Below are 14,517 nucleotides of genomic sequence, written 5' to 3' on the forward strand. Positions count from 1 at the left end.
CCAGGGGTATAAAAAAAGATAGAGGTATGTGTCTGTTTAAGTTACTACACATATTCTAGCAGGGTTGCCATCATATTAGTTGGCACCATCCTTTGCCAGATGGCCAATCTATGCTCCTCAATAACAGCCCACAATGTACAATTACTGCCCCCAGTGCCAACCGTAGCGCCTCGTGAAAATGCACAGCTGTGGCTGAAAGTCACAAGGATCAAGAACAGTGTTGGTTTTAACAATTCAGGCTTCAATCCTAATCACAAACTTCAGCCTGGAGGGCTAGGTGGGATTCTCCCTTGAGAAAATTATGCAAAACCTGAGGTCGAATTCCAAACAAATCGGCGCACAGACCATTGGTGTGCCAGGACTATGTAGCTTGGCGCTTCCCAGGAGCTGACCAGATTATTTCAAAATGTGCAGAGGTTGCCCCCATTATGTCAAGGTGTACACCCAATATGAAATGGGTGTACTCCCTTAACTAAGAATTACATACAGTATTCCTGTCCAGACTTTTGCCGAGAATTAAACATAAGTGACGTAATTGTCATTTTCACTCACGGATATGCACTTTCTCTCTCACACACACACACACCCACACAGACACGTGCACAACCAGTCACTCACAGTACACTTAACTGTTAAATAAAAGCATAGGCCTGCAAAGATTATAGTAACATTTTGCAAAGTGTTATGAAGCGTTTCCCCACGGAGACCCCCCTCTTTCAGCACAATGCTGTTTCTTCCTGGTTGATTTGAGTGAAGTTGACACAATGCGTACCAAATGTCTACACTGGAGAGAAGTTTCTGTGTGCCCTGTGCTGTGCTTGAAAGGAGGGTTTCTCTGTAACCAGACGATTTGTAACAGTTTCTGAGCAACTGTTTACAATCTCAGCCACAGTCCGCCCGTTTTAAAAGGACACCTGTATGCAGGGAATGGATTTCCCTGTTATTTGTGATGTTGATTACTAAAGAAATCAGGGGTCGCTCAGACAATGCGAGGAGTCGTAAGGGAGAGTCTGCGACCCCTAGATGACGTCCATGGGTAAGAGTAATTTTGCACCAGGGATTTGATTATTAATTGCACAGTACTGGCAGGATCGAAACTCCAGGCACCAAATTAAGAATAGGATGCAGTGATATCAAACACTCACAGACTGATAATATATCAGCAACGGTCAATCAATCAGTCATTGCTTATATAGCGCAGCTACTCACCCGTAAGGGTCTCAAGGCGCTGGGGAAGGAGGGCAGTTGCGTAGCTACAATCAGTGATGTGGTTCTTCAAAAAGCCGTGTCTTAAGCTCCTTCGTGAAGTTGAGGAGGGAGGTGGTTTGTCTGAGGTGAAGCTGGAGGGTGTTCCAGGCAGTGGCTGCAATGTGGGAGAAAGAGCGCTCCCCTGTTCTTGATTTCCTGATGCGGGGTAATTCGGTGAGGGAGAGCTGGGCTGATCGGAGGGTCCTGTGGGGTACGTGGAAGTTTAGTCGGCTGTTCAGGTAGGCTGGTCCGGTGTCATGGAGGGCTTTGTGGGCGTGGATGAGGACCTTAAAGGTGATTCTTTTTTCTATTGGAAGCCAGTGAAGTGTTAGCAGGTGCTGAGAGATGTGGCAGTGTCGGGGCAGGTCGAGGACCAGTCTGGCGGCGACGTTCTGAATGTTCTGTAGTCTGTGGGTGAGCTTCTTGTTGATCCCGGCGTACAGCGTGTTGCTTTAGTCCAGTCTGCTGGTGATAAGGGCGTGTGTGACGGTGTGAGAAAGTAGCCTTTTTCTATCATGGATACCCCCACTTTTGGCCTGGTTGTGATTGTGTGTCTTTACTGCGTTTTTCCTGTGTCACTGGGATCCTGCTAGCCAGGACCCCAGTGCTCATACAGGGAGTGCAGAATTATTAGGCAAGTTGTATTTTTGAGGATTAATTTTATTATTGAACAACAACCATGTTCTCAATGAACCCAAAAAACTCATTAATATCAAAGCTGAATATTTTTGGAAGTAGTTTTTAGTTTGTTTTTAGTTTTAGCTATGTTAGGGGGATATCTGTGTGTGCAGGTGACTATTACTGTGCATAATTATTAGGCAACTTAACAAAAAACAAATATATACCCATTTCAATTATTTATTATTACCAGTGAAACCAATATAACATCTCAACATTCACAAATATACATTTCTGACATTCAAAAACAAAACAAAAACAAATCAGTGACCAATATAGCCACCTTTCTTTGCAAGGACACTCAAAAGCCTGCCATCCATGGATTCTGTCAGTGTTTTGATCTGTTCACCATCAACATTGCGTGCAGCAGCAACCACAGCCTCCCAGACACTGTTCAGAGAGGTGTACTGTTTTCCCTCCTTGTAAATCTCACATTTGATGATGGACCACAGGTTCTCAATGGGGTTCAGATCAGGTGAACAAGGAGGCCATGTCATTTGATTTCCTTCTTTTATACCCTTTCTTGCCAGCCACGCTGTGGAGTACTTGGACGCGTGTGATGGAGCATTGTCCTGCATGAAAATCATGTTTTTCTTGAAGGATGCAGACTTCTTCCTGTACCACTGCTTGAAGAAGGTGTCTTCCAGGAACTGGCAGTAGGACTGGGAGTTGAGCTTGACTCCATCCTCAACCCGAAAAGGCCCCACAAGCTCATCTTTGATGATACCAGCCCAAACCAGTACTCCACCTCCACCTTGCTGGCGTCTGAGTCGGACTGGAGCTCTCTGCCCTTTACCAATCCAGCCACGGGCCCATCCATCTGGCCCATCAAGACTCACTCTCATTTTATCAGTCCATAAAACCTTAGAAAAATCAGTCTTGAGATATTTCTTGGCCCAGTCTTGACGTTTCAGCTTGTGTGTCTTGTTCAGTGGTGGTCGTCTTTCAGCCTTTCTTACCTTGGCCATGTCTCGGAGTATTGCACACCTTGTGCTTTTGGGCACTCCAGTGATGTTGCAGCTCTGAAATATGGCCAAACTGGTGGCAAGTGGCATCGTGGCAGCTGCACGCTTGACTTTTCTCAGTTCATGGGCAGTTATTTTGCGCCTTGGTTTTTCCACACGCTTCTTGCGACCCTGTTGACTATTTTGAATGAAACGCTTGATTGTTCAATGATCACGCTTCAGAAGCTTTGCAATTTTAAGAGTGCTGCATCCCTCTGCAAGATATCTCACTATTTTTGACTTTTCTGAGCCTGTCAAGTCCTTCTTTTGACCCATTTTGCCAAAGGAAAGGAAGTTGCCTAATAATTATGCACACCTGATATAGGGTGTTGATGTCATTAGACCACACCCCTTCTCATTACAGAGATGCACATCACCTAATATGCTTAATTGGTAGTAGGCTTTCGAGCCTATACAGCTTGGAGTAAGACAACATGCATAAAGAGGATGATGTGGTCAAAATACTCATTTGCCTAATAATTCTGCACTCCCTGTAGATAAAAACCTATATGTCAGTGTGTTTTGCCTGCCTTAAAGGGATCCTGCTAGCCAGGACCCCAGTGCTCATAGTTTGTGGCCTAATGTGTATGCCTGTGTAGTGCCTAACTGTGTCACTGAGGCTCTGCTAATCAGAACCTCAGAGCTTATGCTCTCGCTGCTTTTAAAATTGTCACTGTAGGCCGGTGACTTCATTTTCCAATTTCAATTGGCATAATGGACCCCCCTTGTAAGTCCCTAGTATATGGTACCTAGGTACCCAGGGCATTGGGGTTCCAGGAGATTCATATGGGCTGCAGCATTTCTTTTGCCACCCATAGGGAGCTCAGAAAAACCATTACACAGGACTGCCATTGCAGCCTGCGTGAAATAGTGCACACTCTATTTCACAGCTATTTTCACTGCACTTAAGTGACTTATAAGTCACCTATATATCTAACCTTCACTTGCTGAAGGTTAGGTGCAAAGTTACAAAGTGTGAGGGCACCCTTGCACTAGCAAAGATGTCCCCACATAGTTTAGGGACATTTCCCCGGATTTTGTGAGTGCGGGGACACCATTACACTCGTGCACTACATATAGGTCAATACCTATATGTAGCTTCACAATGCTAACTCTGAATATGGTCATGTAGCCTGTCTAAGATCATGGAACAGTCCCCCATTCCGAATCTGGTATTGGGGAGCCAATTCCATGTATCCTGAGGGCTCCACCATGGACCCCCAGTACTGCCAAACCAACTCTCTGAGGCTTGCACTGCAGCTACAGCTGCTGCCACCTCACAGACAGGGTTCTGCCCTCCTGGGGTCTGGGCAGCCCAGTCCCAGGAAGGCAGAACAAAGCATTTCCTCTGAGAGCAGGGTGTTACACCCTCTCCCTTTGGAAATAGGTGTTACAGGCTGGGGAGGGGTAGCCTCCCCCAGCCTCTGGAAATGCTTTGAAGGGCACAGATGTTGCCCTCCTTGAATAAACCAGTCTAAACCGGTTCAGGGACCCCTTCTCCCCTGCTCTGGCGGGAAAATGGACACAGGAAAGGGGAGTGACCACTCCCCTGTCCATCGCCGCCACAGGGGTGGTGCCCAGAGCACCTCTAGTGTGTCCCAGACTTCAGCCATCTTGCTTTGCAAGGTGTGAGGGCACTCTGGAGGCCTCTGAGTGGCCAGTGCCAGCAGGTGACATCAGAGACCCCTCCTGATAGGTCCATACCTGATAAGGCAGACAATCCCCCTCTCATGGCTATTTAAGGTCTCTCCTGTGGGTTCTCTTCAGATTCTGCTTGCAAGTTTCCTTCCGGAATCCTCTGCAACAACTTCAGCATCCACTGACCTCAGATCAACCACAGCCTGCTCCAAGAAACACTGTAACTGCAACAAAGTGTCTACAAGAGACACTTTTCTTCAGCAACTTCAGCTCCAAGTCAGCAACTGTAACAGTTTCCACGGTGTGCACGCTCTGGGGACTCCCTGTCTTCATCCTACACCAGAAGAACCAAAGAAATCTCCTGTGGAGTGACAGAATCACTCCCCTGCTCCAAGAAAGCACCTTCCAAGAAGACGACCAGTACCTTGGGACTCCTCTCACGGCAACGAGCGTGCTCCTAAGGACACAGAGGGTGGACATCATCGACATAGACTGTCCTGAGGTCCTGCTGATGCAATTTGGAGGAGGTAAGACTTGCCTTCCCCGACAACGACTGTACCCTTCTGTATTGTGTCTTCTTCGCCTCCTGAGGTCTCTGTGCACTCTTTGCAAAATTCCTTCCTGCACAGCCTGGCCCAGGTCCCCAGCACTCCACCCTGTGACACTCAACTCGCTGAGTTGTTCTCCGGTGGCTTGGGACCTTCTTTTGTTGTTCTGTATCAACCGCATTTTGCACCTCCTTTGAACCCGGATCCTGCAGCTTCTGTGGGTACTGGCTGGCATCCTGAGGGCTCTCTAAAGTGCTGAGAGCCCTCTCTTCCTCCTCACACAGAGTTGAGGTCCCCAGGTCTCTCCTGGGTCCATCCAGCACCATTTTGATAAAAAAACTCACTTTTGCCGTAGCCAAGGATTGTTGGCGCCTTCCAACACGAATCTCGTCTGCAACGATCTTCACGCCGTGGGACATCTTTTGCATCATGCAGGAACCCAGTGGCATCTTCCTAGGGTGCATTTCTGCAGGCTTCAACTAACCGGGGACTCTTCTTTTGCACGCTCTTCTGGGTTGGCAGGGGCTCCTGTCCTTTCTGGAACTTCTTTCGACTTCTGGACTAGGTCCCCTTACTTTACAGGTCTTCAAATCCAATAATCCAGCAGTTGTTCTTTGCAGACTTGGTTGGCTGCTGGAAAATCCCCAAAACGAGGTGCAGTGTGTCCTAAGGAAACTTGCAGTACTTTACTCCTGCTTTTCTGGGCTCTGTGGTGGGGTGATTTACTTACCTTTACTGTATTCTTACTCTCCCAGCGATTCTGCACACACTACACTTGTCTAGGGGGGAATTCGTGATTCACATTCCACTTTTTTAGTATATGGTTTGTGTTGCCCCTAGACCTATTTTCTCCCAATGCATTCTATAGGATTTCCTACTGTTTTCATTGTTCTATGACTATTTACTTGTCTAATTTTGGTGTCTAGTGTATATATTGCGTATAATACTTACCTCCAGAAGGAGTATTATCTCTAAGATATTTTTGGTACTGTGTCACCCAAATATATACCTTTATTTTTGGTAACACTGAGTATTGTCTTTACTTGTGTATAAGTACTGTGTAACTATAAGTGGTATTGGATGAGCTTTACATGTCTCCTAGTTCAGCCTAAGCTGCTCTGTTATAGCTACCTCTACCAGTCTAAGCTGCTAGAACACTACTAAGTCACTAACAAGGGATAACTGGACCTGGTGTAAGTACCCAAGGTACCCACTACAAACCAGGACAGCCTCCTACAGACAGTCTTTCTGTGTTCCAGGGGGATCCATTTGAAGGTCTTGCGTAGGAGGTGGAGGGTGTTGAAGCAGGTGGATGTGACTGAGCTGATTTGGTGGTCCATGTTGAGTTTGACATCCAGGATGATCCAGAGGTTTCGGGCTTGGCTTGTGGGGGGTTGTAGGAGGCTGGCCTGGCTTGTAGTGGGTACCAGAGGTACTTACACCTTGTGCCAGGCCCAGTTATCCCTTATTAGTGTAGAAGAGGTGTTTCTAGCAGCTTAGGCTGATAGAAGGTAGCTATGGCAAAGCAGCTTAGGCTGAACTAGGAGACATGTAAAGCTCCCACTATACCACCAGGAAATCCGGATGGGGGAGCACTGGCCCACGTGTGGTCAGGCAGAGCTGAACTCCACGTGGCAATGGAATTCCGCTTTGCCCAGCTCATTAATGGGCCCCACGTAAGTGTGCGCTCTGTACCAAGCACATTGGAATTGGGAAAACCAGAAAGGGAGCACCCTGCCTCACACTCCAGCATGCAGTCAGCCCCAGGGCATCATGGTAAATGCAACACAAGCTCGTTATTTATCCATAAAGTAAAATAAAGTTTTTCACCTTAGTAAGTGCAGCAAGTGCTGTAAATCTCTGGACACTTGTTTCTTGGTAAGCCCTTCATCAGCAGAGAGCAGCTTTGTCTGTGGGGTTGTTGGAAATGCTGCCTCACTGGCACGCAGGTGCTTCAACCAGGGGAAGAGTCAACATATATTCCAAGCATCCCAGGTCCCTTCCTAACTACAGTCCCGTTTTTTCTTTGAATTCTGGGACTTGTGGTCTTATTTACCAGTATAAACCCATGACTAAAAGTTCCTTTCTAAAAAAGAACAAAAAAATACTGAAGTGGACAAACCAGCCACGCATCGACATGGGGAACTTGGCAGCTATGGCTGCCACATGGCACACTAATTTTTAGAGGCTCCAAATGAACAGACTAATGCATGCTGGGAGCTTCACCCTTGCTTCATTGCCACTGCTCGAGCCTACATGCCTAGATTACAATGGGTCGGGGCTGGTAGAAGGATCCTTGATAATAAAACGCTGTCCGCTCGCCCGCCCCCTCACCTGAAGTGGCGTGTAGCCTCACACCCAAGTTCCCAACGTTTGGGGTAGGGGGGCACACAGAAACATGGCAATGCCACTTCTTAAAACACAAGCCACAAAAAGGCCTATTTATTATTTTCTTCGGAGGGCATGCGTCTCTTGAAGAGGGACAGCTGGGAAGGATGTCACAGATGGGCATCGGATTTCTGCGTCGAATGTGCACTTCCTGTCGCCATGGAAACAGTATTTTCAACAGTTTTATCTTTGTTGCAATGCACTTCCTGCCTCTTGGTCCAGCGGAGTGCGTGACCCCCGAGTGTGCACACACGGGCCCACAGCAGTTGTACCATGTGCTCGAATTGTCACAGCCTAACTCTCCCCCCTTGCAGTTAAACCACGGGGGGAGGATGCCCCTGCTCACTGCACTGATGTCATGTCTAGCGTCTCAGGCCCCGCTCCTAGACCTGCAGCCCCCCCAACCCTGCCCGAAAGAATCCCAGGAAGGGAAGCGTTTCCCCCTGTATCAGGGCAGGCCAGGCCGCTGGTGGAGTTTCCCTGTCCGGAAAGGCCTCGGTGAAGAGGAAGGGCAGAGCTGCAGAGACTGAAGAGACCTACCGGAGCCCGACATGGACTACGAGCCCAAGAAGGACAAAAAAGTAAGTTGATATTTTACAGTTTATTTCACAACTGGCTGAAATGTGTTTTGCAAACGTCCTGCAGTCTATCAAAGCCTATGACGTACCACAAATCTGAGGCCGATATGCTTAATCTGTCTCAGTGCCGCTGTTCTTTTGCCGTTCTCATTTTTGTAGCGCATTATACCATTTATGTGGCATTTTGGCGCTTTTTAAACCGGACCCCCGTTTTCCATGGTTTTAAGATTTCTTAATGGTTGCAGTCGCCCGCTCCGGGGGCCCAACTTTCACTCATTATTGAATCTACTTTTGGGGGTGAAGTCAGGTTTTTGTGGAGGGTGATACCATTTAAGCCGAGGGGGTGAACATGAGTGTTAAAATCGTTTGAAGGGTTGGTAGTCCCATTGAAGTCTATAGAAAGCGTTTGGCAGTGCGAGAGGGTGAAAATGATCCCAAGACGGGTGACCTCACCCAAACGAGGCAGAATTGTTGGGGTTCCCGGCAGCTTGCCCCGGAGCTGCAGTTTTCTAGTCCGCAGCTCACCCACCACAAACCAGGCCCTATATTCTGTTTCCAGGCTGCACCCCCAGTGCTGCATCTCTCACCTGGGAATCCTCAAGGTGTGAGTCCCAATCTCAGCGTTTTTGCTGGGAATCCTCAAGGTGTGAGTCCCGGTCTCAGGGTTTTTGCTGGGAATCCTCGAGGTGTGAGTCCCGGTCTCAGGTATTTTGCTCGGAATCCTCAAGGTGTGCGTCCCAGTCTCAGGGTTTTTGCTGGGAATCCTCGAGGTGTGAGTCCTAATCTCAGGGTTTTTGCTGGGAATCCTCAAGGTGTGAGTCCCAGTCTCAGGTGTTTTGCTGGGAATCCTCAAGGTGTGCTTCCCAGTCTCAGGGTTTTTGCTGGGAATCCTCGAGGTGTGAGTCCTAATCTCAGGGTTTTTGCTGGGAATCCTCAAGGTGTGAGTCCCAGTCTCAGGTGTTTTGCTGGGAATCCTCAAGGTGTGAGTTCCAGTCTCAGGGTTTTTGGTTCATGCTTAGAGTTGCATGGTGAAAAGCCATTTTCTTAGAGTTGCGGCTACCCACATGTTTGAGTACATATGATTTTTACTACCTTTCAGTAACGAGAGCCGGCAGCTTCTAGTGTTTTTATTTGTTTAGAAGACGGTCTCTGATGTAGACTGGGTGCCTCAGCTTGATCTTTCCATCAAAAAAACACCCCAGTGCCCAAAGTAGGCTCCGATGATTAACCTTCAAGCACATTTTCAGGATATCGACAGACGGATTCCCGTTTTTGCTCATTATACCGTACATGTATGTACCTTGAGAACTTGGCATGGGTAGTACTGTCGTGCATCAGCGGTGGACACCCTAGAGTCGATCCCAGCCAGAACATTTTTTTTTTTTTAAACTTGATGAGAGTAATAATTGAGAGATATTGCCTCTTTTCTTCAACTGTGTAAGTCACCTCAATTTATGCATAAATGTGTCTCACACAGTGAGAAAATACAAATGTTTTGATAGGGTTTCACCTTTTCAAGTAGTTAAAAGAAAGCCTTACTGTCACAAACCCGCTCTCTTTCTCATTGCAGCTCACTTCAGCCTTACTAAGAGAATGTCAGATTGTTTGCAGTAAAACTGTGGTTCAGTAATTGTGTTACAGCATCCTGTAATCATGTTGTCATTTTATATTTAGATTTTAAACGGGAAATTACATCCCGAAACAACACTTATAGACGTTTTTTTCGCATTTAAAGCTATGCAATAAGCAGCAGCTTGCTACTGGAGCTAAGAGATGGCTATTTCCGTGCTTTCAAATCTATCTATGCATATGTATGACATTTCTATAGTGCAGACCTCGCCAAAAGGCAGCGGAGCGCTGTAAATGGTCAAAGACAAGCATAAACTCAACGAGTAATAAAAGAGGCAGCTTGGTTGTAGACGGTTAAAGCATTATGATGTAGTTCTCTTTGCAAAAGTTGAGAATTCAGGCAGTCCTGATGGAAATGACACTGTTGTTCCAGATCCTGGGCGCAAGGGCTGCTCGTGATGGCTTTGTAAATGATGCACCTGGTGTAGATGAAATGGTATGGGGCTGAGTGTTTGCATTGTTGAGCATTCCATCCCTTATCTGTTCTTTTTGCTTTTGTCGCCCCAAGTGGGAAGGGTACGCCCAGACGTGGGACCTCACTGCGCCACTGGATCCAAGCTAGCCTGGCTGATAAAGGGTGATATCCCAAAACCGGTCCCAGGATGCTTGTTTCCCATCCAGGGGGGACCTAGCCTGGCAGTTTGGGCTGGATTGTTCCCAAGGGGAACAGAGTCAAGACTGATTTGCATATGGCTGGGTCCAAACTGGGGTGGGGTCGTGAGCAAAAAATTATGAATTAAACCCAGATCTGCGACTGGGGTAAACCACTTTTCCATAAACAGAAAATTGTGTTACATACAAGACTTTTGCTCACATTTCACAACTTTGTTTACAGTTACACCCTCCTCTAAATGACATGCTCTATTGGCATTCCCTTAGATGAATGACCATTGGTGACAAAGCCAGTTGGTTGGTGCCGTATAGCAAAGGCGAGACCACTTGGCTTTGCCAATTCTCACTTAAATAGCTGTTTTGAAAAGGCCATCATCCATGTTGGAACAGTAAATTAACAATGGCTATTGGCACATGGGGATGTAGGCATTCCCATAGATGGCCATCTAGAAATGGTGGAATAAAGTATCTCACCACTCCAAGATGGCCACTGCATGCAAATGTGCATGCACCTTGTCATTTTTAATTTAATGTTCCAACATGGTAGATGTCCACTTTAGAATAGTAAAAAAAACGTGTGTGAGGGATAGTAGAAAGAAACAAAGGAGTTGTAGCAGTTGTCAGTGTAGCAACAGAGGGGAACGCGAGCAGCCTGGCAACGGTGTGCAGCTGCCAACTCCCCTCAGGTAAAACAATAGTTAAAAAAGTGGAATGGAAGGTGGGGGGCAGGGAGAAGTGGAGCAATGGACAAGAAAGCAAGTGGCCCAGAAGCATTGTGCAGCTCAGACACTTGCACATGCTACCAAGAAAATAAATGAAGAAAAAACTGATAATGAAGCAGAAGTAGGAAGAGGTGAGGAAGTAATGAACGACTCATAAGTGGGTGGTGGAGGCAAGGTACTGACAAGCGCTAGTGAGCTGACAGGAAGAAGAAAGTGATGCGCTCCCTTGAAGTGGTAAACTAAAATAAAAAAGCAGTCCACTCGCATCAGCAGTGGAAGGATACATGTCAGTCAATCAAAACGATGTAATGAAGCTGTTCTCCCTGATTGGACAAACACAATAAAAGAACCATCCAATAAGAAGCAGGGAACTGAGAGGGACAAGACAATCACCAAATTATGAACAAGGGGTGAACCCTCTGTTCATTGTATTGTAGACAAAAGGTGTTGTACAACAGACAGCTGTTTGTAGGCGAGCTGAAAAGCACATCATTAGCAAAAAAAAAAAAAACCATATGTGCCACAAACCTTGGAACAGAATTCCAAAAAAGGATTGCTGTGTTGTTTCCAACAAGCCTGGTCGGCCATCAGGACGGAGAAGGCATGACAAAACTCCCTGTTGCTTTTCTGTGCATCCGTCATCATGATCTAGTTACTTGGTGAGGTGACGGGCAATGTTGAAAAGGACAGTCAAGCGTGGTGAACCTGAAGAGGCAAATCAACCTCAATGTGCATCGTTTGGATGAAGGATCAGCGCAAGGGCCTGGTTAGGATACTGAATGGGCTCTGAGGGAGCAGGTTGACAGTGAAGAGAAGCTGGTAAGAGATTGCCAGCAGGCCTGGTCTTTGAGCCAGCCGGCCTCTGGCAATATTCCCCCATGATAGATCTGCTAATGGGTAGAACATCAGTCATTGGTGTGATGGCGCACTGAGGGCTAGGAAGGAGGGTGTTGGTTGGGGGTGCGCATAGCCGTGAAGGAGAGTGAGTGGAAGGGGAGTACTGGTGAGCTTAAGGGGATCTTCCTGTACATACCTGGCAGGAAATGAAGGAAACATTTCAGTTGTTTTCCCGATTCATGGGTGATGGAGCAGCGAGTCTGCATCTCTGTTTGGTGATCCCTGGACAGCTTTGGGTGCAGTGTGATGCCCTTCCTTGAGGCATAATGGCATTATCCTTTTCAGCTGTGTATTGCAGGATCTCTTTCTGTATTTTATGGACCACAACCGCCGTCCCTTCTTTTTCTTTTGTTTAGAATAAGCCGGTTGTCGGTCTTCTCGCGTGTTATAGTATTGTAGTGACCTGGTCCTGTGTTTACATCCACCTCTTAATGGCCATTTGCAAACTTCAACACTTATAGAAGTAAAAGGTGGTCCAATTATTCATAGTAATCAAACGTTCAAAATTGGATCAAATGGGGCACATTTTACTTGAAGGCCAAACGTGTGCCTCTAAAAGTGAAGGAATGGGCTCGCCACGGTGGTGCCTACGATCCTATCCTCTGCCAGCTGCACCGGTTCCCGATCCATGAACGTACGACTTTTAAGACCATTACATGGGTTCATAATAGTGTTGTGGTCCCGAGTCCTGTTTCATATAAAAAATGCTTTCAAGAAATATATGTCAGAAAAAGAGCTTCACTCTTCCAGCCTGGTCTCAAATTGCCACTTACTTGGATACCTGTAAAGATTCGAGCAGAATATAAATTCTAAACGGGGGCATTGAGATGACCTTGACAATGTCAGCAGTGTCAGACGCTATCTGACCAGGGCCGAGCGGGGAACCCAAAGCAGCCTTGGAAAAAATGCTCAGATCAGCCCCTTTCCACCCTCTCCTCACTCTATCACTGTCTTTCCATCCACCCACTCACTCTCTTCTCCGTCTCTGATCTGTCGCTCTCTCTCACTTCCTCCCACCGCCCTCTCTCTCTCGAAGTCTCTCCCTCTCTCTGTCTCTCTGTCTCTGTCTCTCCTCTCTCTCTCAGGCTCTTGTGCCTGCTGTAATTAAGCCCAGGCAGCTGGGGAAGGTGACAGAGGCACTCGCCTTGGCTCTGAGGTTTTAAATCAATCTCCGATGGCTCCAGCCCACCCGCGAAATGCCCGGCGGGTGGAACAAAAGGCCAGCCCAGCCCTGTATCTTGTACGAGAAGTTTGTGAGCAGGAGGGAGTTTTAACTGAACTTAACTGCAATGTTTGACTTGTTAAATAAGTTCAGAGTGGACGATTTAATAGAGTAATTACGAGAACATATGTTTTGTCATTCTTGGGGAGATCCGATGCATTTAGCTTTAAAGAAGGGGGATACAGTGTTAAAAAGTTTGAGGACTATTTACTGGTGTATGGTGTGTCCAGGCCCTCGCGCATCTGTAAGCAGGCGTCCACCGTCTCACCCTTGAAGGTGAGTCAACACAGAAGGAACACAGGCATTTCGCGACTGGTAGTATGGATTTCACGGTGGCATGAAAAGGACTACAAATCCTAGAATCAAAAGAAAAAAAAATATCTAGGCTGGCCGAGCTATTTTGGAATGGAACTAGGAAACCAGGAAGCCTTGGCTCTTCTACGGGCTACCATTGAGGGTATTATAAGGCGCCTGCCACCGATGTTGAAGGAACCTGAGGACCACTGCTCCAGATGTCATACGCCATACTGCTGGAAGCACCATCTTACATGGCCAAAGGTTTAGCAAATGTGCTTTCAATATAATCTCCTGTGGACCCATCCAGCCTTAGAATTCACTGGAAAAGATGTATTCCTTAAGCAGTGAACATTGCCAAGTATGTTTAAAACACGAAACATTAGGTTTCATGAAAAAATAATATTTGGGAAGACAAGCACCCTTCTTTAGAACGACTTGCTGGCTATCTTATATTTTAACATTATCAATTATCGTTGAAGAACAAAAAGTTCACAACAGTTGGGAAAAATATGTATTTTAACACATTATAATACCTTTCTGGTTTGATTTATGATACAATATCTTGCTACGTACAGTGCACATCTTCCAGATGTTGCTGCCCACACATTAGGTGACATAACAAGTAACCTAATAAACACAAGATAAATAATACCAGCAACCATAAAACAAAGATCCCAAACAGTCACCCAACTCAGAAGCATTCCTAGAACAAGAAGGGAGGATGGTTGCAATGGCAACTCAGACTCCTGCTCCTCTTCATCAGCTGTCCCAGTGCCCAAGTGCAGGGTCAGCTTTAGCGCTGGCGGCGCCCTATGACAGGCTATGTTGGCGCTCCCCATTTACCTCCTTCATCACAGATCCCCCCACTACCGCCCCGGAACAGCCCCTTCTCACATGCATGTCATTTGTTCTATGGTGCTGCTCAATCTAGTGTAGAGTGTTAGAGCACTTTATCTCACACACACATTAAACAGAGACAACGAATGATACTAGTCTAAATCAATGCATACGTAATGTTACATAAGACAATATGGACTGCACGGTGTGGGAGTCACA

The 14,517-nt window shown here is 46.7% G+C and overlaps 1 protein-coding gene and 1 long non-coding RNA gene across 2 annotated transcripts in view; one reads left to right on the plus strand and one right to left on the minus strand.

The window, feature by feature from the left end:
- LOC138303875 (uncharacterized) overlaps positions 1-14,517 on the minus strand; it is a 140,255-nt gene that overhangs the window by 54,357 nt on the left and 71,381 nt on the right. The gene's annotated exons all lie outside the window — the stretch shown is intronic.
- Positions 7,766-14,517, plus strand: part of CCM2L (CCM2 like scaffold protein) — a 38,250-nt gene continuing 31,498 nt past the window's right edge. Inside the window, exon 1 of the mRNA XM_069243375.1 lies at positions 7,766-8,085. Within this exon, the coding sequence (XP_069099476.1) occupies positions 8,056-8,085 (30 nt within the window). The 5' untranslated portion in view covers positions 7,766-8,055. The remainder of the gene's footprint in view (positions 8,086-14,517) is intronic.

The sequence above is a fragment of the Pleurodeles waltl genome, chromosome 7, assembly GCF_031143425.1.
Source record: "Pleurodeles waltl isolate 20211129_DDA chromosome 7, aPleWal1.hap1.20221129, whole genome shotgun sequence".
NCBI lineage: Eukaryota > Metazoa > Chordata > Amphibia > Caudata > Salamandridae > Pleurodeles > Pleurodeles waltl.